The sequence below is a fragment of the Synchiropus splendidus genome, chromosome 12, assembly GCF_027744825.2.
Source record: "Synchiropus splendidus isolate RoL2022-P1 chromosome 12, RoL_Sspl_1.0, whole genome shotgun sequence".
Lineage (NCBI taxonomy): Eukaryota > Metazoa > Chordata > Actinopteri > Syngnathiformes > Callionymidae > Synchiropus > Synchiropus splendidus.
Genome location: NC_071345.1, coordinates 13,102,562 through 13,126,473, shown reverse-complemented (window position 1 = coordinate 13,126,473; position 23,912 = coordinate 13,102,562). Strand labels below are relative to the sequence as shown.

The 23,912-nt window shown below is 39.5% G+C and overlaps 3 protein-coding genes across 6 annotated transcripts; 1 reads left to right on the top strand and 2 right to left on the bottom strand.

Moving 5' to 3' along the window:
• Positions 1-386: 386 nt before the first annotated feature.
• On the bottom strand, positions 387-8,123 carry LOC128768621 (mucin-19). Its single transcript, XM_053881616.1, has 13 exons — positions 8,063-8,123; positions 7,628-7,741; positions 7,509-7,579; positions 7,165-7,229; positions 5,605-5,651; positions 3,561-3,788; positions 3,322-3,417; positions 2,668-2,714; positions 2,487-2,579; positions 1,882-2,032; positions 1,707-1,786; positions 1,502-1,597; positions 387-1,094 (listed from the first exon to the last, which is right to left on the bottom strand). The coding sequence occupies exons 1-13, from the start codon at positions 8,121-8,123 to the stop codon at positions 840-842; spliced, it is 1,404 nt and encodes a 467-aa protein (XP_053737591.1). The 3' UTR covers positions 387-839.
• A 1,434-nt stretch (positions 8,124-9,557) lies between these two features.
• LOC128768536 (CAP-Gly domain-containing linker protein 4) lies at positions 9,558-13,443 on the top strand. The gene is made up of 8 exons (XM_053881488.1): positions 9,558-9,656; positions 9,804-9,911; positions 10,434-10,515; positions 11,259-11,449; positions 11,516-11,591; positions 11,653-11,779; positions 11,953-12,195; positions 12,711-13,443. Exons 2-8 carry the CDS (start codon positions 9,840-9,842, stop codon positions 12,766-12,768), a joined length of 849 nt encoding a protein of 282 aa, XP_053737463.1. The 5' UTR covers positions 9,558-9,656; positions 9,804-9,839; the 3' UTR covers positions 12,769-13,443.
• A 544-nt stretch (positions 13,444-13,987) lies between these two features.
• Positions 13,988-20,016, bottom strand: LOC128768341 (endoribonuclease ZC3H12A). 4 transcript variants are annotated; one of them, XM_053881161.1, is made up of 6 exons: positions 19,981-20,016; positions 18,816-19,196; positions 18,490-18,629; positions 16,368-16,602; positions 16,156-16,262; positions 13,988-16,068 (listed from the first exon to the last, which is right to left on the bottom strand). In XM_053881161.1, exons 2-6 carry the CDS (start codon positions 19,157-19,159, stop codon positions 15,188-15,190), a joined length of 1,707 nt encoding a protein of 568 aa, XP_053737136.1. In that variant the 5' UTR covers positions 19,160-19,196; positions 19,981-20,016; the 3' UTR covers positions 13,988-15,187. The 4 variants fall into 4 exon arrangements, with proteins under 4 accessions (XP_053737136.1, XP_053737135.1, XP_053737138.1 ...); XM_053881160.1 differs by having other exon boundaries at positions 18,816-19,199; positions 19,981-20,006; XM_053881163.1 differs by having other exon boundaries at positions 19,911-19,997.
• Positions 20,017-23,912: the final 3,896 nt, after the last annotated feature.

Below are 23,912 nucleotides of genomic sequence, written 5' to 3'. Positions count from 1 at the left end.
TTTCGATTCATGTTGACTTTAGAAACGTAAACTAAATACAATAAATGCAACTAAAATGATGGTTCTATCTGTCAAACCAATAAAAGAAAACTCTACGAAAGCCATAAAATTGTGATAATCTAAAAGTAAAAAATATATATATTCATAAAGTTATAATAAAAACACATACAGGGGAATTCATGTGTTACTGTAGTCTTTAGCAATAACAATGATTTTCATTTTTTCAGATCCCAACACAAAGCTGCATCATTGTGCTATGAAACATAATAAAGGCAGGATTGAGATTATATTTTAGGAGGCAAAATAAAGAAGACCACTTGTAACAAATGTTTAATACACCATATCAAACATCCAGTTAGTTTTGCTTATGATACCAACCTATGTTTTGAGATAATCGTAACCCTATTGAGAGCATGTACAGACGAAACTTCAGCATATCCGATGGTGCAAGTCTAAGAAGTCTTCCTCACAGCGTCACCTCTGACAGCTCAACATTTGTGCTGCGTAAAGTGCATGTAGTCATAGCTGTTGACGATGGCTTGTAGGGCAGGAACAAATCTTGGTAGTTTCAAAAAGATTAATATGTATTCGATCAGTGCAAGTAAAAAAAAAACAAACAAACAATAAGATTTACATAACTGATTAGCAGAATGATGAACATGCTCTGATGCTGATGTTTAATTTAAAAATGAATTAAAAATGAAATTAATGAACCCCAAAGTTAAATCACTGCACATACGTCACATATTGGCATGAGATAATGACAATAATATATTGAAAAGCCACAGATATAAATCAACCTGGTTCCCTTAAAAGTCATTGAGCTAAACTCTTCGCTCCTACAGCAGGAAACCAATGGCCAACAGGCACAGCGAGGAGGTTACCACTTCTATATGGCCGTGAAGTCGACTTGCAAATGAGGAGTCGTAGACGTTCAATGTACCGTTGAGGAACAAACAGGAACTTGTTGTGGCTGTGCAGCACTCCAGCTGACATGGTGGTTGCGTGGATGATTTACATGCTGTTTGGGCCGAGCAGTCGGTGGTGCAGCCTGCTGTCCACTTCGTGCCAGCGTTTGTAGCCTCCTTTTTCAGCTGCCAAAGCCAGAACCAAGGACAATAACCTGACAGGATTCTATAGATTAACAGTTTCAAAATATTATTTGACTCGAAAGTCAAATAATATTGTGTGAAAAACTTTGAAAACCACTGGTGGGCTGATGAGGTTTCGTGAAACAATGTCCTGATTTTCATTGGCCACTAGATGGCACTGTCTGCTGTGAAATGTTTGGATTTCAACAACAAATTCAATGAAAACTCACATTGTTGCTCAACTAAGAGAATATTAGGACACGGTTTGATCTACACAGCAATACTATTTCATGATACCTTATCTGCCTATTACTACCAAAGGTTATACAGGCTATAGTGCAAACATCAAACTGTAAATTTGCCCTCAAAAACATTCAGAACATTCAACATAAAATGTTTTTTTTTCTTACCTGACAGTGTGACTGTGTGGAGGAGCATTTCTGCACAGTCTTGAAATTGGTGTAACAAGTAGCACCGGTACATGTTGCTGAGTGACATTTGTTTCCCTGTTTAAAAAAAAAAAAAAGAGATTACTTTCTAATTTTTTTGTGTGTATTTCTTCTTTCTAAAAGCATTTCACTGAGAATGAATTCAGAAAACACATGTTGTTCTCACGTTATCTGCAGTTGTTTGCGGTGCCGTGGTCATCATGGAGGTCGTCATAGACGCGGTCGATGCTCCTGGCATTGTTGCCGCTAAGAACAGAACACAAAATTAAAGATAGGATATTCAATATTTGTTTGACATAAACCACATTTGTTCATCATTTGATTCATTCTATTGCGTTTACTTGTCATTGCCATGGCTGCGAAGTCGCCACTGAGGCAGTTGGTTGTGTTGCAGCAGTTGACGGAGCAGTTGGTTTGAGAAGAGTTGGTGCAGGTTACTACACAGGAGGCGGCGCAGCTGACTGTGTAGCACATGTCCATCTGCCGGATGAGCTGGTGATTTGAGGACAAAAATAATGAGGCTCCAGATAATGAAGGTTACCACGTCATACACAAATAGCAAGGACGGAAAATTTGAATTCAGTTCTCCACAACAGCACGGCTATATCCTGCATGTCCAACTTTTCCGACTTTCATTGGTTTTCCATGACGTGTAGGTGCAACATATGAGATGCGGTTAGGTGTTCTTTTCAAGTCATTGCCATTTTAATGGTGCGGCGCTGTATAATCCTGTAACCCTGCTCATCCTTTAGTTACCACAGGGAAATCATCTTGTGAAGCATGTATTTTATTCCAATATAATTCAGTGTTCTAGTGGGAGAATATTTTTGTGACTATTATGTTATGAAAATCCAACATAGATAACCCTAAACTCCCTCTTGCACGTGTAAATCAGATTTATTTCAAGAGTAATGGTCCATTAAAAGCCTCTTGTCTCATCTCTTACCTGACAGTAGCCATCAGCGCAGGCAGTATGATTTGCAGTGGTGTACATCATGTTGCAGTCTGAGTAATTACAGGTGAATGATGGACAGTTCAACTGTAATTGAAAAAAAAAAGGTTGTTATTGTGGAATTACAAAGTCAAGGGAAGAAGAACAGGAACAGATGAGTAATTTATTAACTTGCCATGGTGTCATTGGAGGAGCTGGTCCCATTTACACCAGTGGTGGCACCTTTAAGAGAAGAGAGGCCCATTAAAGTATTGAATTAAGTCAGTAACTTAACTTTGGGACAGTTGACTTCATAGCAGAGCAGCAGAGTTTTTTTTTTCTAAACCTATACATGGAGAATCTCTTCTCTGTAGCTTTACAAACCCCAAAGGAATTGACGGGATTAAGAATAGATAATAAATAAATTAATAATAAAAACATCTTCTGGCCAATACCAAGTAACATTTTGCATTAGGTTCATCTTCATTTATTTAACATTATATTTCTACCTGTTTTCTTCATCTTATTTCATATTACTGGCTGATCTCCCATGGTCTTTCAATGTCATTGTTGTTCCGATCAGAACAGGACTGAAACTATTGCTCCAAACTTAGAGGTAAATTTGAATGATTTAAGGCAGCATCTTGTAAGGTCATATGATGGGATAGGGCAATGTTTATGCTTACCTCCCAGCCCTTTTAAGTTACGTGGTTCAGTCAATTTTGACCACATATTTTTTCGCTCTCATTATATTCACAAAATAAAGCCATATATTTCTTCCTCATCAGCACCAACAATGGTTACTTTTTTTTAAAAGGGAGAATACAAACTTCTCCCAGACAAGACTCACTTTGAATTGAATCCTGAGTTGTCATTATTTGAGTTTGGAAGCTGGAGGTCATGGTGGCTGGTGTTCCCGTCAGACCTGAGGTCATCATGGACGTGACTGAGGTCAAGCGTCAATTGAAAAGATGAGAACCGATTAGTGCTGGTCTGTGATCTTCACTGACAAAACTCCAACTATGTAAAACACTAGACAATGTAAGGTTTGCTACTTTTGTTTATCTTTGGTATATTGTTGCAGTTTACCTGGATCAGGAGTGGACGCTCCGGGCTGAGTGTTGGCTCCTGAGCTGCCAGGGCTCGGCGACATCTGGCTCATTGTTCCAGTGTTGGCTGCGGTCATGCCACTGGCAGTTGTGCCTTGCGCTGTTGAGCCCGCAGCACTGCCAGTGGGCGTGACTGGTGCTTGACCTGACACTAATACTGATGGTAGAAGAAGGCCAAGAACTACAAAACGCATGGCCTCGGAAGAAACTAGTTTGTGGAAACAAAGAAGAGAAACATATTTTTAAATATATGAGCAAATATTATATCATATTAACAGTGAAACATTTCAAGAATGATTTCATATAGTAGTCCAGTTTCATATTGATCATTCAGTTATTCTGTTTTCTGTTTCACACTTTACTTTACATACTTGCACTGTTCTTTGCACTTATAATAATAGTTTTGCCCTCATGAGTATTTTATTATATTATTGTTTGAACCGGAAGCCAAGTAACGACATTTCGTTGCCAAGGTCTCGCTGTTGTGTTTTATTGTGCAATGACAATTAAAGGAAGTCTAAGTGTAAGGTTTGTTTTATGCATGTAGATCAACCCAAAATGATAAGTGGAAAAACGACCTGTGTGAAGTTAGTTTTGGATCAAAGTTACAAAGTGCAGCTAGAACCTCACAACACAATATTACAGTCCAATTGTCGTTCAGCCAAAAAACAAAAAAGAAAATGAAATAGGCAAATGGCAGTTGACGGATTGAAAGTGACTCGGTGACTGTGGGTTCCTGACCCACTAGTTGAGAACATCTGGTTTACTATGATACTAAGAAGAGTGTTGCTACTGTTGCTACTGTCTGCCCTTCGACCTTGAGGTAGTTTTTTAACGGTTCTAACCAACATAGCAAGGTGAGTTGAAATTATTCTCTAAAGCTTTCTACTCCAAAATAATGAATATCTATCATGAACCTGTCAAGATGCTGTGCCCTAGATTTACCATCTTAGCTATAATCACAAGAGGAACCTGGCGGATGAACTCATCCTAAAAAATGTTCTGCAGGTGTTTTCTAATGTGAAAGTCACAGAGTAGGAAGGAGGCAGAATACAGAAGCTCCTGATCCGTCAAACTGAGTAAATCAGAGGATCGAGGGGCGATACTCGAGCTCAGGAGTCTACTTCAAGAACAAAACAGAGAGATCGACCAGCAAGGACGTTTTCTCCAGGAGAAGAGTACTGAGATAAGAAGGTCGAATTGAGCACCTGGAAGTGACAGGACACATGAATGTACAGACAGAAGACCTTCTGAAATCTCCACTGGAAAGGAAAACATCCTGAGAATCAATCATTTTGATCAAAGAGGAAGGAGGAAGCTATGCGTTTTTTGGCCTCTTTCACCTCCTCCCAAGCTCGAAGTACCAAAAAAATGGTTTCAGTTATATTCCACACATTCTGTAGTAGAAACTCCTTTATAAGGGTAAGTAACCGATTCCTACTTACCAAGATCGCTCAGTGGAAACATGGCACAAATGACGAATACAATACCAGAATCATGACTTCTTCATGACTTCACTTTTGAGTGCGTGAAACCACAGAAATGCAAGACTTCACATGGCCAAGTTGGACTGAAGGGATTAACAAGAAAAAGAAGACCCTTCACCAACTCCAAAAAGTAGTGATGGGTAGACGAGGTTTCATGACCAAATAATGTTTGGACATGGCCTCCGAAAATTAGGACGCTGTTTCATCAACCCTGCAATACTGTTTCATGATGCGTCATTGACACTACCAAAGAGTGTGCCCTCAGAGAGGGAAGGAGGTATCGACCCAATGAAGCTCAATAGCAAAAAACAAGAGATGGGAAAGTCACCACAGAAACACGTGAAAACAGACTGTCTGTGAGACACATCAGCTGCAGGAGTCCAAATCTGAAAGCCTTGTAGGAGGAAATATTCATAAATCTTACTTTACAAGCTTTAAGGTCCCATTGTATGTTGAGATTTATTGCCAGCATTGTCTTCGGTTAGTGACAAGTACCTGGAAAAATCTGACCCGTGATTACCAAATAGGTGAACGTACCCTTTTTCAATGTACTGGAGGCCATTCCAGCGAGCTCTTTGTCCGGCCTGTAATGACATCCCAAAATCACAGGAGGTTCAACAAACACTGGTGATTAACATTCTGACACTATTGTCCACAAAACTGCGTATTGAATGACGCCATCTTTGACAAATCCCTGGATTGTTTACGCAGGCGATACGGATTTGAACCTTCAGTTTCGCCTGTGCAGGTCTTTTGATAAGTGAGTGCCAATTCTTCTGCGCTCTTCTCTTTTTACAATTGTCTGTTTGTTCAGTTGAACCCGATATCTTAATTCTTTCATCACTATAGGCACTGGGAAAGGAACGTTATGTACAGATGCTCTGTTTCAAATATTGGAGAGATTTCTGCGATTTTTATCAAGATTTGAAAGTTCGATTGACCTCATTTGGTTATGTTTGTCAGCCAAGGCAATTAAAATGTGTTTGTTCCTCCATGGGCCCCTCTGGGAGGAACGCTAAGCAGCAGTGCTTGTTTTTTGTTCCTCTTCCCCCAGAGAGCTGTGCAGGGTGTCCAAGGTGTCACACGCCACGGTAACAATGACAGCAGCAGACATTTTGGCGCTAGAACATGTCATCGGTTCTGTTCCGAGTTTGTTAGATTCTAATACACCTGAGACAAGAATCGCACGAATCACGCCCAACACACAATAAAGTGTGTGATATGTTATTAGTATTGTGAGGTCTATTTTTAGCAACCTCAGCACCATAGTTGGGATCCAAGTCAAGTCATTTGATCTCCGTAGGTTAAGCCTATTACATTTGAAAATACACTGTACAGTTTTTACATTTTAAAACAATTCACTCACATAACTTTGTTTTCTATATTACTTTTATGAAGGGAAGTCTAGTTTAGAACAAAATTATCATTCCTATTGAGTTTTATAATCTTTATTTTTTTATTTATTATTCAAATTAAAATGTTTATTGTTTCAAAAATATTTTTTCTACTTAATGAATTATCATTATATGTCCACGATTTCATTGTGTAACTTAAATTTAAATTAAAATTAAAATCATGTGTTGTCATTCTTTAAAGTTATTTTTAGCAAATAAATTATCACTCAACAATTAATATAAAAATAAAAATAAGCGAATAAATGAATACATAAATCACAATTTATTTATGTTTTGCAGGAATATAAATATGTGTACATTATTGTATCTTTCTGACAGTCTCTCTCTCTCTCTCTCTCTATATATATATATATATATATATATAGATATATATATATAGATATATATAGTGAATGTTATTTAAGATTAGCTAATTCTAATGATTCAACATAAATAACATTACAATTACAGAATATATTTCGGTTTTCTTTTAATATATTGACAAACAACAAGACAAAAAACACAAAATATTGATTTGTTAATACATTCGGAAACTAATTCATATATTGCAAAACTATAGCTAAGGTTCCAGATGACTTCATCTAAACCTGCTCAAAAGTCCTGGCATTGCTGCATCTAAAATCTGAATTGAAATCCATCACCATACATTTGCGCACTATAGTTTGAGGTTTAGCCTACTCACCGTTTCAGGTCTGATGCTGTTGGCTGTGAATGAATTAACTTGTCCTCATAAACTCCTCTCCTCGGCTGCTCTCAATCGTTTGTCTTTCCAATAAGAGGAAACTCTCACCTGTTGTCCTGGAGGAGGAGGAGACTAAATAACCTGTGGTTGCTGGGTGGGTCTCATGATGCGGCACTCTCACCATAGCATCAATGTTCCAGCAGAAAATGCAACTGAGGCCCACATTATCAGAATTATTCTGACTACACAGCCGAAAAATATATTTAAATATGGACTTATATCCATAAAACTTTGTTGCCACCTCTCCTGCATTTGCTCTTAATGTTTGTAAATCTTTTCCTCACTATAACAAATGTCTCAATAAACATGTAATAACCAAACGTCAGTTGTGTTATTGAAGATGGCCCCTTGGTGACTGGGTGAGAAATTACAAATAGAAGCAGTTGGTTTCATGACACACTACGGTGAGTGAAATCAGAGACCCGATGTCTCCCCCGGGCCACAAAGCCCCCACAGACTACAATTACTTCATTGTGGCAGTGAGCAGCATAGAATTCTTTGGACGCGGCACAAAAGGCTGCAAATCAGGTGACAGAAGTTCTCTGTTTTCACTCCAGTTGCCTTGCAATTTAAACTGTTTTGGGTCAGAGTGACGAGGAATTATTCAACACCACTTACATCCAATGCAGTGTTACTTGAACTATTTCAGGTCACAGAGAGTCCCGAGCCTTTACTTCTCTGGTGTAGAAGAGCGTAATTATCATGTATCGCCTCAGTCAGTGCCTCTATTGAACACTGTTCTGAACTGCTCCCTGCTTCCTATAGTGACTCATAGTAGGCATTGATTTTATCACCACTTTTCATCCAAAAGATCCCATCAAACCCGCTCATAACTTACGGTCTTCTTCCTTCTCTTCCTCAGCTCTTTTATAGAAGACCAAAAAAGAGTTAGCTACCATGTTATGTAACTGCATTTTCGATGAAATCTTCCAAATAATTGCTGCAAATTTTCTCCAGAAACAAGCTTCAAATGCAGCGGCCCGTAATTGGACTCATTCACTGCTGACAAAAGAGGTAGCAGTGATTTACTCTGGAAGTTTGTGTTCGGCATCTCCCAGTCACCAGCACTAATGATGTTATTTAAAACCGACCCCATTCAAGAGCGGCGATGCTGTGTATTTGCTTGTTGTCTTATGTTTCTCCAAGTCGAACAAAAGATGGGATTATTATTTGCTCCCAAGATATCAGATGATGGCGCAAACCCTGCTGTGGCGCAATACACTGGTGTGACAGTGAGGCTAGGTCAAGGTTGTGTGTCGGGCACGTTGATTTGGAACAGAATAACTCCTGGGATGGTTCCACTTGGGATAACTTATAGAAGCACGTTCTATAATACTATCTGCTGAAACCTGGTTTACTAAAACACAACATGCTATCTGATCCTAATGTAGGTTTAGGCTTCTTTCGTGGCTGTTTTGGGAGCTATGTGACACTACTGCCACCTGCAGTCCGACTCAGCGCATTGCACTCCAAATATTATGAGTGAATTATGCAAATACAATCCATGTTGGGCAATAATATTGGGTAGCAGTTAGCCAGAGGTATGAGCCTTCCCGAGCCTTTCTAGTTGTTTATATCATGTAAATTACAATTACATTCAACAGAGAAAAGTAAGGATTATCGTTGCAATGCGAAAGATGATTCATTTTCATCCACAGAAGACAAAGCTTTGGCTTTTAAATGGTTTATTTACTGTATGCTGAGTAATTTTCATAACTTTGTGATGTTTCCATTGTGCACTTTTACACAGTAAAACTAAAACAGTCTCATATACTTACTAGTTCCTGGTAAACAAAATTATGATTACTCTTCCATTGGGTGATGTGATGCTACTTACAATGAAACCAAACTCACTATGTTCTGTTCTGAATGGAAAACATCTAAGTAAACCGAGGTCAGATTGCTTTGCGCAGAAACACTTCATATCTCTAATGGTTATTTTTCCAAACATGACAAATAGTCCACACATAGTTAGGCTTCAAGTCTTCATATTTTTTGCAACACAACTTTGATACTGCAAACTGCTTGAATTTTAATTTTAATTCATGTAATTTTATGTCAATCATGTACACACTTGTGGCAATGTAAATAAATAAAGAAATAAAGTTGATTTCACAATGAAAAAAGATAAATGAAACGCTATTTAGAATTTTAGCTTTTCTCATCAGTTTAGTTAAGCACAAACAAATGTGCTACGTCAGCACTCCGTAATGTGAGTAGAAAACCGCCTTGTTTCCATTGTTTAAATCGACTGGGTTCAACCTGCTAAATCCAGCTACCTGGATGCAACTGGACGGTGCTACTTGGTGACTAAGAAGATTAGAGCAGATTTACCTACACAGCAGTTGCCAGCAGCACCGCTTACACAGACTTCATAGCAACAGGTCAGCTTTCGTGCACCGTTGGAGATGAACCAGGCCACACGCTCATTGGTAAGGAATGAGTGCAGTCGAATATGCTTTGATTTGCTTCGTATGATTCTGGTGTCAAGCTTCACACAAAGTTATGGGATTTCTGCGTCTGGTAGTACAGCAGTATTCACAACAATATTATATATTTTTTTCGTCTACCTCGAACAGATGAAAGACGACGTGAGATGAACATGCATTGGTATCATGACCACCACCCTGTGGACCGTCTTTACATGGACTTTAAAGGGACTTTTGTGCACGTGCAGATTCCTCTGGGTAAGACTGTCCCAAGTGATGATGGCCTCATATTGTTTATTATTTAAAACATTACTCTCATTTAGTCTTCACTGAATGCTACTCTTTTACTTTTTACTTACTCTTTAAATTGATATAGTTTTTCTCTGTGGGTGCATTAGGTTTCCTCTTGAGTCTGTGAAGTGATCTTCATGCTCTGAGCTTCACCAGTGTAGCCTGTAGTAGACTGTTTTTAATACCCTCAGGTTAGTTCAGTTGACTGTCTGCCTCCGTTTTTGCGTCACAAGATCCAAATGAAACAGATGATAGTAACCACTGTTGATTGTACTACCGTACAGTTCCCCATTTGGTGTCAGCCAAATGATTTGAGAAGTTGATGCCTGAAAGGACCTGTTTTGACTATTTAAATGTTCAAAATGTATGAATGTCTGTCTTTGTTTCTCTGGTCATATTATACTGAAATACATTCATATTGCCACGGCATCAACTACACTGAGATGCAATGGTTTATATCTTTGACCAATGTTATGTTTTCAATTACAGGTGTGCCCATACAACGCTGTCAAATTCTTGCCGAGGAAAAAACTTCCCAAAGTTCCCAGAAGCAGTCAGAGGAAGCGGACAAGTAAGGAAGGACAAGTAACTCCATCATTTGAACTCAGATGTCTTGATCCTTGTCAAACATGATGATAAGTTCATAACTGAACCCCTGTGACGGGTAGATGAGGCTTCATGACACAGTGTTGAAGGGCTGATGGGGTTTCATGAAACAGTGTACTGATTTTCAGAGGCAACCAGATGGCACTGTCTGCTGTAAAATGTTTGGACTTGAAAAACGAATTCAATGAAACTTCACATCATTTGTAAACCAAGGGCGCCATTTAGTGGCCACTGTTTCATCAACCCTGCAATACTGTTTCATGATACCTCATCTGCCCATCACTGCGGATGAGTATTTGAGATCAATCATCCGCAGTAATGGAAACAGATGGTGGCAGGCGAAGAAGAGAGTGCAGGCAGGATGGACAAGTCAACTGATAGAGGAGACAAGGGAGTTAGAGGGACAGTACTCGGACCTGCCAGGATCTATGCTTTATAGACTCAGGGAAGAAAAAGCAAGAGGCAAAGTGAGAAGGGATTTTATTGTTATTATTATTATTATTGGTTGCAAAGAACCAAAGTATTTCTTAGTAGACAATCTAGATCTTCCAGTTCCTTGTACATGCCTGCTCAAAAGCCACCACTGAAAACACTGAAATGTAAGTCTATTTAATGTCAGTGTTGTTTACAATGACAAGTAAGTACTAGCATTGTCTTGCTTGCTATTATTAATGTTTGCTGATCGCGTTTATTTGGATTCTTTTCAAGCATCAGGCACTGAAAGCAAAGCGATAGCAGCAATACCTGGCAGCCCTGATCGAGCAGCTGACCTTCAGAAGAGACTCACCAAAACCGAGAGAGACATTTTGTCGCTCAGGACCAAGATTGCGTGCGAAAAAGCATCATGGGAAAGACGTTTTGAGGAACTGAAGAGAAAACAGGAAGAGATCTGCCAACAGGTGTGCGCAACCGTGCTGGAACTCTGCCACTTCCCAAGCTACACTAACTTTAAATGTTCATCATAGCTTGGTGTCAGTGTCGGAGTCCAGTCCGAAAGTCAAGAAGAGTCAGGGGTTGAGAACGGCCTTGATGCAATCTCAGGTGTGTTGGACGCTCTAAATGTTCCGGGAGGAGTTTCAATTCAAACAACACTGGTTTTCAGGGTGCAGTTTATCGCGAGATGGGTCGTCTGGATCGTCCTCTAGAAGACATTCAAGCGGCCAAATTTCCACGTCATCTGACCAGAGCTCGAGGAACACCTCCTTATCAGCCTCAGCCTCCACAAGCAGGTGAAAACATTTAACTTATCCTTGGAAAACCGTCTTCAGTTATTGCTATTATTTATTCACATACTAATAATAAATACTGATATTGAAAAAGATTCAAAAAGTAGATTATTCCACTATATTGTATTTCATATCCTTATTTACTGTCACAATTGGCGCTGTGTGTCTCCCCTCAGTGTGCGATCATGGAAGACAACATCTCCAGGGCCTCATCGAGTGTTCGTCCCTCACTCTCCCATGGACCTGCAGCTAGGTCACCGAGTCAGAGTCATGCTGCCATCGGGCCGCATCAGCACGGGAACTGTCCGTTTCCTGGGTCACCTGCAGGGGGAGACAGATATCCACCTTGGGGTGGAGCTGCAGAAGCCCGATCTTGGTTTACATGACGGCAGCCACAAGGGCCACAGCTACTTCGAGTGGTAACTCCCCGTATTTTATCATATAATATTAATTGTGGAAAAACTAAATAAAGTAACTGACAATATATTGCAATAAATACATATGTTTCAGGAACATGTTCGCCAGTAGTAAATCATAAAGAAGGCAGACTGTATTTTGCTCTGAAATACTTGCTCAAAGGTCACAGTCGACAACATCATTCAGCTCATTATTTACTGTAAATCAGTTCATAATTAGTGTATTAATTATTAACACACACAGTAAACCATTTAACATACACTTCAATTACGGGATATCAGAGGCTATTGATTCGTTATTATCAAGCTCGTACAATAGCGATCATGTCATTAATAAACCTTGAAGGAACACGAGGTGCCAACATGATCGCTGATGTTTGTTCACATATCAAACTGACACTGAGCAACAATGCTCACATATATTGTTTACGCCATTTCAAGCTTTAGATTTCACTTGAGTCATCTGAATTTTGCGTGTTAAATTCACCAATGTGCTCTGTTGTTCCGTGTCTTCCCAGCAAGCGCGGCTATGGTGCCTTTGTGCCGTTTCACAAGCTGCTGATGGCCTGGGAGTGATGGCATTTGAACCTTCGACCACGACCAAATCATTGGCAAAACCGATGCCAGTTTGACCACAGATCTACTCACAATTTAAGCAAAATGTTCGCAGTGTTTGAGCCTATAAAAAAGCGCCAATAAAACTGCATTATGACTGTCCAACTTCCTGTTGAGTTTAAGATTTCATCATTCAGGTAAATGAAATGTGTCTGCCAATGCGACTCAAATGGATCACCGTCACTGCATTATGCAAAAAATCTCTCTCTGACTAAGGAGAATAATGTCAATAATTTGACATTTGAATTTTAATAGAAATACATTTGAAAGCACTGATTTTAAATTTCCCCTTGATTAGAATTTGTTTTTGATCATACATCTTCAATAGGTATAACTACTTTAACAATGTTTATACCTCTTTTACAAACCTTGCCTCCTATCTGTGGTGAAATTACTTTATTAAGCTCATGGCTACAACACTAAACTCAGCATGACTGAAGGGAAGAAAAAAAAAAATCAGTAAACTTTCACTCATTGAACCCCAGTTTCTCATCATATTACACCAGAATGTCAATGTCAAAAATCATTTTGCAAAAAGACTTTTTTGATCATAAATTTCAGGCCCTGTTGTCGACACCTGAACCTGCAGGTTTTATGACCACAGAGTGATTCACTTAAACTGGGAACTAAACTGGGAGTAGGACAGCTTAATGCTAACAATGATTCAATGATGAGACGGCACATTTTTTGTTTCACTTCTGTCAAATCAGAAACAGCCATAAAGGTCAAATAAGGAAGGGTGCGACGTGCCCTTTCTTTAAAAAAATGGCTGCCTCGCACAGTATCATGCAGTGACTGAAAACAACAAGGCATTGTGAAGAGAAACACCTCCAATTAGGTTCATTTACATGTGAATTTTCACTTAATATAATGGAACGCATCAATAAATCATGTGTTAGAATTGATATATTACATGTAGATAAGTAATCATACAGAGAAGAAGCACAATGGAATCAGCATACAAACACTCTTAAAATCAACTGCATGTTTTGCTGTGACCTAGTGGAGCTGCGTAACAGCAGGATGCGTTCAAACTTGTCTGGGGCGGAGATGTCTGCTCCCAGCCGCTGTGGTGGAGTTTGTGTGCAACACGGTGAGTCATTGGAACATTTAAAAGTTGTGTAAGAAATGAGCCACCTTTGGAAAACTTGTTTTATTCCTGTAAATGATAACATCTCAGTTTTTAAATTTACATTTGTTTCTGAAGTATTTCTCGATTCACAGGAAGTCTCAGTGGCTAGATAATTCTCCAGTAGCATTTGTGATTACATGATTTAAACACTGTCGCTCGCGCTAAAACTTGAAAGAAAACTCTAACCTAATACTTCTTACAACATGAGAACTTTCTTAAGCATAAAAACTAGACACAATATGTATCAGAAATGTTGGTTATCACCATAACTCTAGAGACACTTTGTCCCCCAATGACCTCAGGTTACAAAAGTTCTACACAAATTCTTAGAATTTTATTTTGACTGTTGATCTACATAAGTCAACACAACACTGCCTCAACAATCCAAGACAGACATCATGTGTCGAATCATTCTTATCTATCGAGACCAGGTTAGTCACACTTTCAGTTGTGTGAATGGAGTATATAGAAACAATCAGTGGCAAATAAGTAACCAACCATAAAACTTACTGTATGGATGGTATGTTGAGCTTATTTTGCAAAATCTGTGTTAACAGTTTAGTAACTATGAAGGAAAATCTGAATATTCAACTGAGACTGGGGAAAGTGATCCAGGTTCTTCCGTAACCATGCATATGATTCCTTGTGCCAACTGTGACCCTTATCATCCAGCTAGCTAAATATATAGATATCAACCATGCAGTCATATTGCAAATGTTTTCTTGGGAATTCAAAACAAACCTCTGCACAAGATGTTGCAGAAATATTACTTTTGTCATGTTTTTGACCCTTTGTACCACATTGTCCATCTGTCCATTCATGAATTAGTTGATACATTTTCAACCACCTTTATCTTCTCATCATTGTAGCTGATTTAATTCATGATGTACATTGTACACCCAAGTCTTCTAAGAAGAAAAACTCCCTCCTCTTACACTATAAGCCCCAAAAAACACTGCAACAGTTGAAGCCAAATGTCAAAATCAAGTTTGTGTGAGTTTCACACAATAAAATACACGCTAATCTAGTGATGGGTAGATGAAGCTTCATGAAACAGTGGCCTTGTGTTCGCAGTTCAGTAGAATCTTGGTACATAAATGATGCACATTTTCAATAGAATGGTTGAGCAAACCCAAATATTTTAGAGCTGAGAGCGCCATCTAGGGGGGTTCTGAAAAGAAGGAGACTGTTTCACGAAGCCTCATAAGCCCATCGCTTCAAGCATCTCATATTCTTATATCTTCTGACTCAGTAAAAGCTTCCCTGAGCTTTGAAGTTGAGGATTTTTACAGCGAGCTTCTCGGTATCAGTCAAATGAGGGAACATTTCCATGACCGCATCCACCTGATGAGGGTTGAAGATAGTATGGAGTTTCTGGCGAAGCTCCAGCCTCTGTGGGTCCAACGCCTCCTTTCTCTGAGGCTGATGTCTCCAGGTGTGATGTCCATCAGAGGAGCAGCTGAAGCTGCTCAGCTCTGGAGCTTGGGTGGATGACTGAGGACTACATGACGTTCTTACTTGGCGCTCTCCTTGGAAGGGGTTTGACCAATGATAGTGATGATGACCAGACTTTTCGCTGTACCGGAGCTGGGATGGAAGGCTACGGTGGTTAACTGGCATGTTTGGGACCTGTGACTCAGGGAAGTAACCAAAGGCCAGTGAGGGTGGGACAGGTGAATAGCAGCCCCCAGACTGCTCCAAATCGATCTGACAAGGGTGCTGTCGGTGAGGTAAGTAAACTCTATGGGAGTCGCAGTCGGAGAGCAGACTTTCATAGGAGCCGAGGCCAGAATCCAAATGCTCATACGCAACGTTGGTGTGACCGTGATTCAGCCACAGGGGGTCCGTTGCTACCGGCCAGAGTTGGGAACCCCTTCCAGGGTCATCCCATTGGAGGATCTTGTTTACACTGACTTGAGCAGGAAGCGAGGACCAGTTCTGCTCCTGTTTTGATTGTTGCAAAATGTTTCCAGGTGTGGCTTCAGATATAGAATGAGGTAACATTTTGGCTTCCCTCACTTTGGAAATGTTTGCTTTCTCACGCAGCTCGTCGGCCAACGACACGTAGGAGTGGTTGACCCGCTCGGGGTGGAAGAACTTGCATTTGATGCCATAAGTGCACTTTTTATCTGAGAAGGAAAACAGAAGAAATCCATCATCTAGCTGTCACACATATGTTTTGACACCATGCATAACAAATACAACAATATTCTCACCATACGGACAGAGCTGCTTTTTCTGCTCAGCTGGCAGAGGCTTTTTCCTGAGTAAGTTATCCAAACTCGGACCATGGCGGCCAAGAGGATCATCTGGGGGCATGAACCTGTCAATAAGAATCATTATTTATCAAATTAAATAATTCCCTTTTTGTATTATACAGATCAAACAACAACATTAGAACACGGCTGATTTAGTCACGGCTTCTTACTTGTCATTGACAAATGAATACATGAGGAGCCTCTCCTCGATGCATTTCTTCCATTCAGGTCTTTCACCCTGCAGGTCCCGGTAGGTGTCGTTGGACACGATCACACCGTCCGACTCGTACGCCAGCTTGACTATAAAGCGATCATCATAGCAGACCACTCGCTTCCCTCCGACGCGGCGTGACGGAGTGAAGACTACAATTTTTTGTTTCTCAAGCTCTATTAGAATGTGTCGATCTGAAAGAGAAAAAAATAAAATAATAATAAGAATACATTTTCTACACCCCTCTCATCATAGAACCGTCATTTACAAACCAATCTGTGGTCAAACAACGGCACAGGTTTCTTTAAATTTATATTTAAAATACATAAATAAAAAAGAAAAATCTAAAAATGGTGTTCATAATCTGCTAACATTAATAAGAAATTATAAATAAAAAAACATTTTTTTTAAACATTTTTCTCAAAATGGGACACGTGAAGCCATGACATTAATTGTCATAACCAATAGTTTTCATACAAAACTCGATTGGTCAGGTTGACTCTCAAGGATGAAGCTCAGAGTGTCTGTCTTCAACACAGCATTTGCATGTAAGTAGGTGTTGAAAAAATAGAGCTGCACTTCCTGATGGGGTTTTCCCACACCAGAGTGTAGGCTGGTATTTTACTTCCTTGTTTTTGGATTGAAAATTGAACCATTAGATTACTCCACCCGCACATGAGGAAGACGAAAACATGTGCAGGACAGCGTTGTAGCTTGTCCATTAACTGACTGTGATTGCCTGTCATAAAATTCAAATACTAGAATTAGCTTGACACATGACTTTTTTTAAAACCGAAACTTGCTTCAGGTTATAATGGCTTTAAGTCCATATTGTCTATGTCAAAATTTGGTTATTCAACACTGAAAAAAGATGATTCGTCATCACACTTTTATTGTCGCTACATGTCTTGGGAACTACAATGCAAATTGTCCTTTAATCCAACATTTTATTCATCCACTCATTTGACATGCCCAAAGTCTGGCCTGCGTGCTATTTGCAACCCTGTGTAAAATTACAAGGCCCACACAATGTGTTATTTATGACACGAAAGCCAGTAAGCCAACATCGAATAGTGTGAAATAAATAATAAAATGACTTTCAAACCATGGCAGGAATGAAAAATAAGACACGCCACATGATACACTGTGCTTTCCTTCCCACCCTAAATATATTACTCTTTAAAATTTAATTAATTTAACACTGTGTTTAATTCATCTGGGAAGAAGACTACAATGGATTCCCCTTTTCTCATGGTGAAAGGTGAGGGACACCCTTGACTGGTTGCCATTCCACTCAACCACTTAACACCTACATGTTTTTGCACTGAAGCAAACAAACAGGAAGAGTTGCCTCAAGCTGCAAGTGAACCTGTAGCCCTCTGGCTGGAAGCCACTGTATTTGCTGCGATTTTGAAAGCTCTCCTTGCTGCTATAACTCACCATTAACAAGTGTTTTCACCATCAATATTTCAGATCTAACCCAAATATGGAAGAGCTTAACTTGGGCACATAAGCACCATTTGCTTCTGTGAAAGAAACAAGGGAGCTAGAGAAGCCTTTTTCTATCACCTTTGGACTTAAGTCCAACAAGATGTATGGAATCCTATGTGGTGCTGTAAATGATTCTTTATTAACAGTGTACGGGGAAAAACATCTTAGGGCAAAAGGTATTCAATTACAAAGAGATTGAAAGACATATAACAAGCATGTAAAGCATGTTGGCAGTGGTACAATGTAAACATTTATGTCAAAACCACAAGCATCTAATACGCTACATGATGTAAGGAGATTGTTCTCCTCTCCTGTTCTGGGTCAGATTTTAATCTGTATTCATGCTCGTCTTACATTCCATTCTAGAGTGTTTGCGTCACTATTTATTATTCCACTTATCAACCGTGTGTGTGAACCGTTGACTTTATTTTAACATTTTTATTTCAATTTTAATTCGTGGATGGCTGAGGTTGATTTGTTTGTTTGAGTTGTTATTTTTAATTCCACATTTTCTTATTACTCCGAGACCAACCAAGAGTTCCGTTTTCAATGAAAAAAAAACCAAAAAACTCATAATGTCTGACTCATACCAGATATTGGAGCGTCAGGTCTGGGCTGCTCCTTCCTCCATGTGGGAACAAACACTGTAATACTTCTGTGACCTCTCTCCAGAAAGAAGTTGGTGGCAAGTTGGATGCCTCGGCAGGAAAACACTTCCTTGTTTCCGTGACTGTAAAAGGAAGCAGATATATATTTATGTGTGCACAATGAATGCAAATCTCATTAAGGAACTAGATATGTATTTATTTGAACCTCCGCCCTGTTTATTACTTAGTGTGAACAAGTAATGCTTCCTCATATGGCAGCAAAGTCAACACAAAAGGAAAAGCTTTCATGGTTTAAAAGTGACTCTCACCTCATGGCAACATTGCTGCCATCTATAACAATTGGCCTCAGATCCGAATCCTCCATCTTGCTATCCCCAAGATGTTTTGAGGGTGTCAGCGGGTTGGGGTGGGGTGCTTCATCAGAACGAACTGAGCTCCTCTTACTGAAGCTCCCACGGGATATATGAGGCGTGCTGGTCTGGACCAGTTCCCCCAAGACAGAGTTGGTGTCAGGGTTTAGGCCCAGTTTACTCAGAGCCGCTTTCACCTGGGGTGTGGAGTAGCCCAGTTTTCTGAAGAAGAGCACATGTTGCTGGAGCTCCTCGTGCTTTGGTTCAGGACCAGAGCGTTGATGTGACAACACGGAATCCATCTTGGGGGAAAACTTCTTGAGAACAGCTTTAAGTCTGCTGCTGGATGAAGACACAAATGAAAATTGAATTAGGGGAAAAAAAAGAAAGTAGTGTAGTTATATCCTGTGATTTATATTTATATATATTATATTTATATTATTTTTTGAAGATTGGATTTAATATGCGATCATTATTTTGGTGCAGAAGTACTTTAAAAAATTAATAACAAAACAGAAATCCTTTCCAGGACTACGTTATGAAACATTTTGTGGTAGCAAACACGTCTTACATGTCCAGGTTAACAGTTAGAATTGTATACAAGTATGCAATTTATCTAATTATTAGTATTATTTATTATTATATTAAATTAGGTACTTTGACTTTATGTAAACAGAGCAACTGCCAAGAATCATTGATCAATCTGACACCGCGTTGTTCATTTGCAATTGAATATTGTTTTCATTTCTGATTCAGCACATAATATTGTACTTAATATTTCCTTTCCGTTATCTCTTCAGCGTCATGAACAGTTTTTTAGCTGCGTTAAGTTGGCTCGATATTGACAGACACTACTTTATTTTTCAGGTAGATGTTCAGTAGAGAGGTAAAAAATGGTACAAAACAAATCGTGTATTTCAGGACAAAATACGATGGGGTTGTTTTACATTAAAAGCACGTTTAGATCTCACTTTCCTCACAATTTCAGGGGAAAAAATCCACATCAATAACGACGTGAATCAAATACTTTACACTTCTTTAAACGGAACTCACCGATCGGATTGATAAGCCAACTGATCCGCAAACAGCGGAAACAGTCTGGAGAGTTGACGAGAGAACTCACCTCTTGCTGACGTTTTCCTCTCCTCTTGTTCCATTTATGAAGTTAAATCGGTGTTCCAAGCGAGAGTCTACCTGTGGCCCCGCCCCTCCCAGACTTCCTCTTGCGTCACCGATTTGCATACGAACTGCATCGGAGGGCGTTCACTGTTGGCCTCACCAACAGGACATGATATTTGAGAGTGAAGTTGAATAAACAAATAATTTACTCATAATTTGAGCCATTAAAAATGACTCAAATTATGAAGAGTCACCACCGCTATAACGGTAACATGGTAATGGTGCTGCCATCACTGTCATATAGTAAATAGTAAATTACAACAATTGCTACTTTTGTAAAAAACATGTTATTTTGATGTTTTTGTGATCCAAACAGGTCATGGTATCCTGCAGCACTGCCGCTGCCTCGTCCTTTAAAATGACAATATTATGATAATATATATTATACTTTAATAGTTTCTGGTATCTGCTCTCCTCAAAATCGCCTCCTCACTGCAGCTGACCCCGGGACTCCTCTCTGTCCGCCTTCTCTTTGACCTGAGCATGTACTTTCATGTACTGTCACACCCCATATCTCAATAGACCCTCAACCATTGGCATCACCCCACACCCCTCAACTGGTTTCACTCATACCTGCCAGCCCGCTCGCAGTTCATTCAACTCAAGTCCACTCCCTCCACAGGTGCCTCAGGGGTCTGTCCTAGGGTCCTTCCACTTCATTGTTTATCTCATGCCTCAATATAAATTTCTGCTGCCCACCCTCCTCTATTACCCCCTGCCTCTCTGAAATACAAACCTGGTTCACCTGAAACTTTCTTCAACCCAACCGCTACAAACAGACTTCGTCTTTGTTGAGATAAAGTTGCCAAGAAACCTGTTTGTAACTTGCTGCCCATTGCAGGTGATCAAAGGAACCTCCTGCCACCAACATATTGTCCTCATCCCACCTATGGTCACAAGCCTTGGGAAACAAGTACAAGTACAAGCTCCCATATATGAGCGGCTTTCTCTTCAATGATCCGTGAAAGACCTTCACTTGTACCACAGTTCCCTCTTAATGCGAGTCGATCTTCTTTCAGGATGCCTCTCTGGTGAGGTACCGTGGCCATGTGCAACTGGAAGCAGGCCCTGGCGCAGACCTTCGACACCCTGGAGAAACTATGTCTCATGGCTGCCGTGGGAACACAGCGTGAGGAGAGGACCTCTTTGCTCTGGCTGCTGCCCCAGCAACCTGACTTTGAATGTGTACTGGAAAATGAAATAAAAACATTAACGAACCTCCTATTGTTAGGGTGGTTAAATATATGTTAATGAAAAATTTGGGCGGACAAATCGAAGGTTCCAACTCTACAATTATTTCCCAATATATATATATATATATATATAATATACTTTACTTACAAATGATATTTTATTTCATTTTATTTATTTATGTATTTTTTAATGTATTTTATTTTATTTTATTTATGTATTTATTTATGTATTTTTCTATTTTCCCAGCTGCTAACCTGCTCATTTTACAATATTCCTGACGAAGCTTTTATTGACATCTGGTGGCAAGATTTCAGAACGCCGAGATGTTCGCAATATCTGCCACTAGATGTCACCCTCTCTCCATTTTCAGCTTCACCATCGTCACGAGGATGATATGTGCTGCCCGACAGAGCTGCGGCTGGAATGAGACCAGAGTTCCTCCACTGCCAGTGTGTGTGTGGCCTTTGTAAACATCCTATTGTGCACAGGGTTAAAAGCACGCTTGAGTTGGGCTCACAGCGCGTGAAGCTGCTTAATGGTATATACAGAGTCGAGTTCCGGAGAGTGGAGAAAGTAATCAGGGCCAGTCGCCAGCCGGGTGCCTCCTCCGAGGGGCCCCACCTTTGGTCCCAGGTGTCGTCGAGGCCTGGTATTACTGCAGGGCAATGAGCTGCAGCCACAGACGATGGGAACAGTCTCACACACGAACACACACACTTTTCTAGGTACAGAGCGTCACAAATATTTATCCTCATCTTCATATCTGAGCGAATGATGAGTGAAGGCAGCTCTTATCGCACTTTGCAATGTTGGAATCTGGCTCCATAAAACAATGGTTCTGGAGGTTTGAATGGAATCTTTGGACTGGAGGTGAATCAAAAATAAAGCTGATGGGATGGAGAGAGCAAGTGACAGAAAATATATATAAAAAAAAAAATATATATATATAAGAGAAAATAAATATATACATTTAAATACATTTAACAATGTGTGGATGCAGAACGCATCTCTGATCTTGCTGAGAGAATGGACTGAAGAAGGAGTCTTTAGGGCCGAGGAGACATATTCAGCCCTTCAGCTGTCCTTGTGTGACCTGTGTGAGGTGAGGCCATTAATCTTATGTCTTACTCTGTTCAGACTTCTTAGCTTCATCACCATAAAGAAGAACAAAATCTGCTCTCTGCTTCCATGTATCCAGAGCAGCTTGACTTAGAAGTCACACTTTTTGATTTCTGATTCATTCTGTTGTTATTGAGACAAAAAAAAATCGGAGTCATTTCTCACTTCACCACAGCTTTTCCAATTTCACGTTATGTTTTTGTTATTTTTGACATACATGAAATGTTTTATCACACTGATGGTGCTTTAAAACAAGTGCTGCCCCGGGGCCACATAACACCCTTTGTCTGTTTTTATCCGGCCATTTTGAGGTAGATTTTAAACTATAATGTTGAAAAATGTAGATGTTGATCTTAAAAAAAAATCTAATTAATGAGAGCTTTCACAATGAATAATTCACAACTAATAACATTTCAATATTTGACAACAGAGAGATCAAATTTAAGTTAAATCCATCCACGTGAGCTTAAACATCAGGGCGGAAGAACCAAGTCTTTGCTGCAGAAAGTAAGGTTTTTTTGTGTTTCTATACTGATTTTGATTTAATTTATTTTTTACCCTCAAAATGTATTGAAATCTCATTTAGACTCCTTCATCATGGATGTTTGCGTAATGACATCACATTGGATGAAGTGCTGCACCTGGAATCGGTGGCTGAAAAATGCTCCCTTCGAAGGAAACTTAATACATGATTAATCTGTGTTATTTGACTCGATTCATTATTTTTGTCTTTGTCTAGATGCATCTTCTTAAACTTCATATCAGGAGTTTATCATACGACTCTTCTTGCGATGACTTCCTTTAGCAAAACCAAAAAAAAGAGAGAAAAAGAACCATATAACTTGGGTGATCCATCTTTTGCCATCGATGTCAATGTGATTCACGATTTCCAATTTAGCCCCGCTTTGAAACTTTAGTAAATCAGACAGGACCGCGCCGCCCTTTGTGTAGCCACACGCCAAACGCCCGGTGACAAGTGCTTTCAAATGAACGCATCCAGCGCATTCATCTTGTTCAGGTCTTACTTCAGACACAGAGTCTTACAGATCAGCAAGCAAAGAACTCCTGGCGTTTTGTGAGTAAAGGAGGTGAGGCATTAGTTCCAGAGCGGTGTGTGGCAGTGATGGACAGCATGCGGGTAGGTTGGAGGGGAAAGGTTCCATGTTTAATCGAATTTACTTTGATCACTGACTGCAGATTCTTTCAACACAACACGGGAGCAGAATAGCAATGTGGGCTCTAATTCAGCCTGCTGAAATACAAATTGGAATCCACTTGATGTTGAAATAGATATCTGAATCACTTAAGGTGGCTGCTGAGGTCTTGCCTCATCACCGCAAACTTCTTCACACATTTGTCAACTCTGTTTACACGGACATTGTATATATATATATATATATATATATATATATATATATATATATATATACATATATATATATATATATGTAGTATGTGCATCACTTCAATTCAACCTGTTTTTTTTTTTATATTTTTAATATTAATATATTCAATATTTTTAAATAATGTTTTTTCATTCATTTGCAATTATTTATTTATTTC

Bases quoted from the DNA above. Each gene is read 5' to 3' on its own strand.
- LOC128768621 (XM_053881616.1), bottom strand. From the start codon at position 8,123: ATGGTAGCTAACTCTTTTTTGGTCTTCTATAAAAGAGCTGAGGAAGAG. The intron at 2,715-3,321 runs GTGAGTCTTGTC...CTTCTCTTAAAG, and splicing joins AACTCAGGATTCAATTCAAA to GTGCCACCACTGGTGTAAAT. The intron at 1,095-1,501 runs GTAAGAAAAAAA...TGGCTTTGGCAG, and splicing joins CCACACAGTCACACTGTCAG to CTGAAAAAGGAGGCTACAAA.
- LOC128768341 (XM_053881161.1), bottom strand. From the start codon at position 19,159: ATGGATTCCGTGTTGTCACATCAACGCTCTGGTCCTGAACCAAAGCAC. The intron at 18,630-18,815 runs GTGAGAGTCACT...TTCCTTTTACAG, and splicing joins GGCAGCAATGTTGCCATGAG to TCACGGAAACAAGGAAGTGT. The intron at 16,069-16,155 runs GTGAGAATATTG...TTTCCTTCTCAG, and splicing joins AAAGCAGCTCTGTCCGTATG to ATAAAAAGTGCACTTATGGC.
- LOC128768536 (XM_053881488.1), top strand. From the start codon at position 9,840: ATGACCACCACCCTGTGGACCGTCTTTACATGGACTTTAAAGGGACTT. The intron at 9,912-10,433 runs GTAAGACTGTCC...TTTCAATTACAG, and splicing joins GCACGTGCAGATTCCTCTGG to GTGTGCCCATACAACGCTGT. The intron at 12,196-12,710 runs GTAACTCCCCGT...GTGTCTTCCCAG, and splicing joins GGCCACAGCTACTTCGAGTG to CAAGCGCGGCTATGGTGCCT.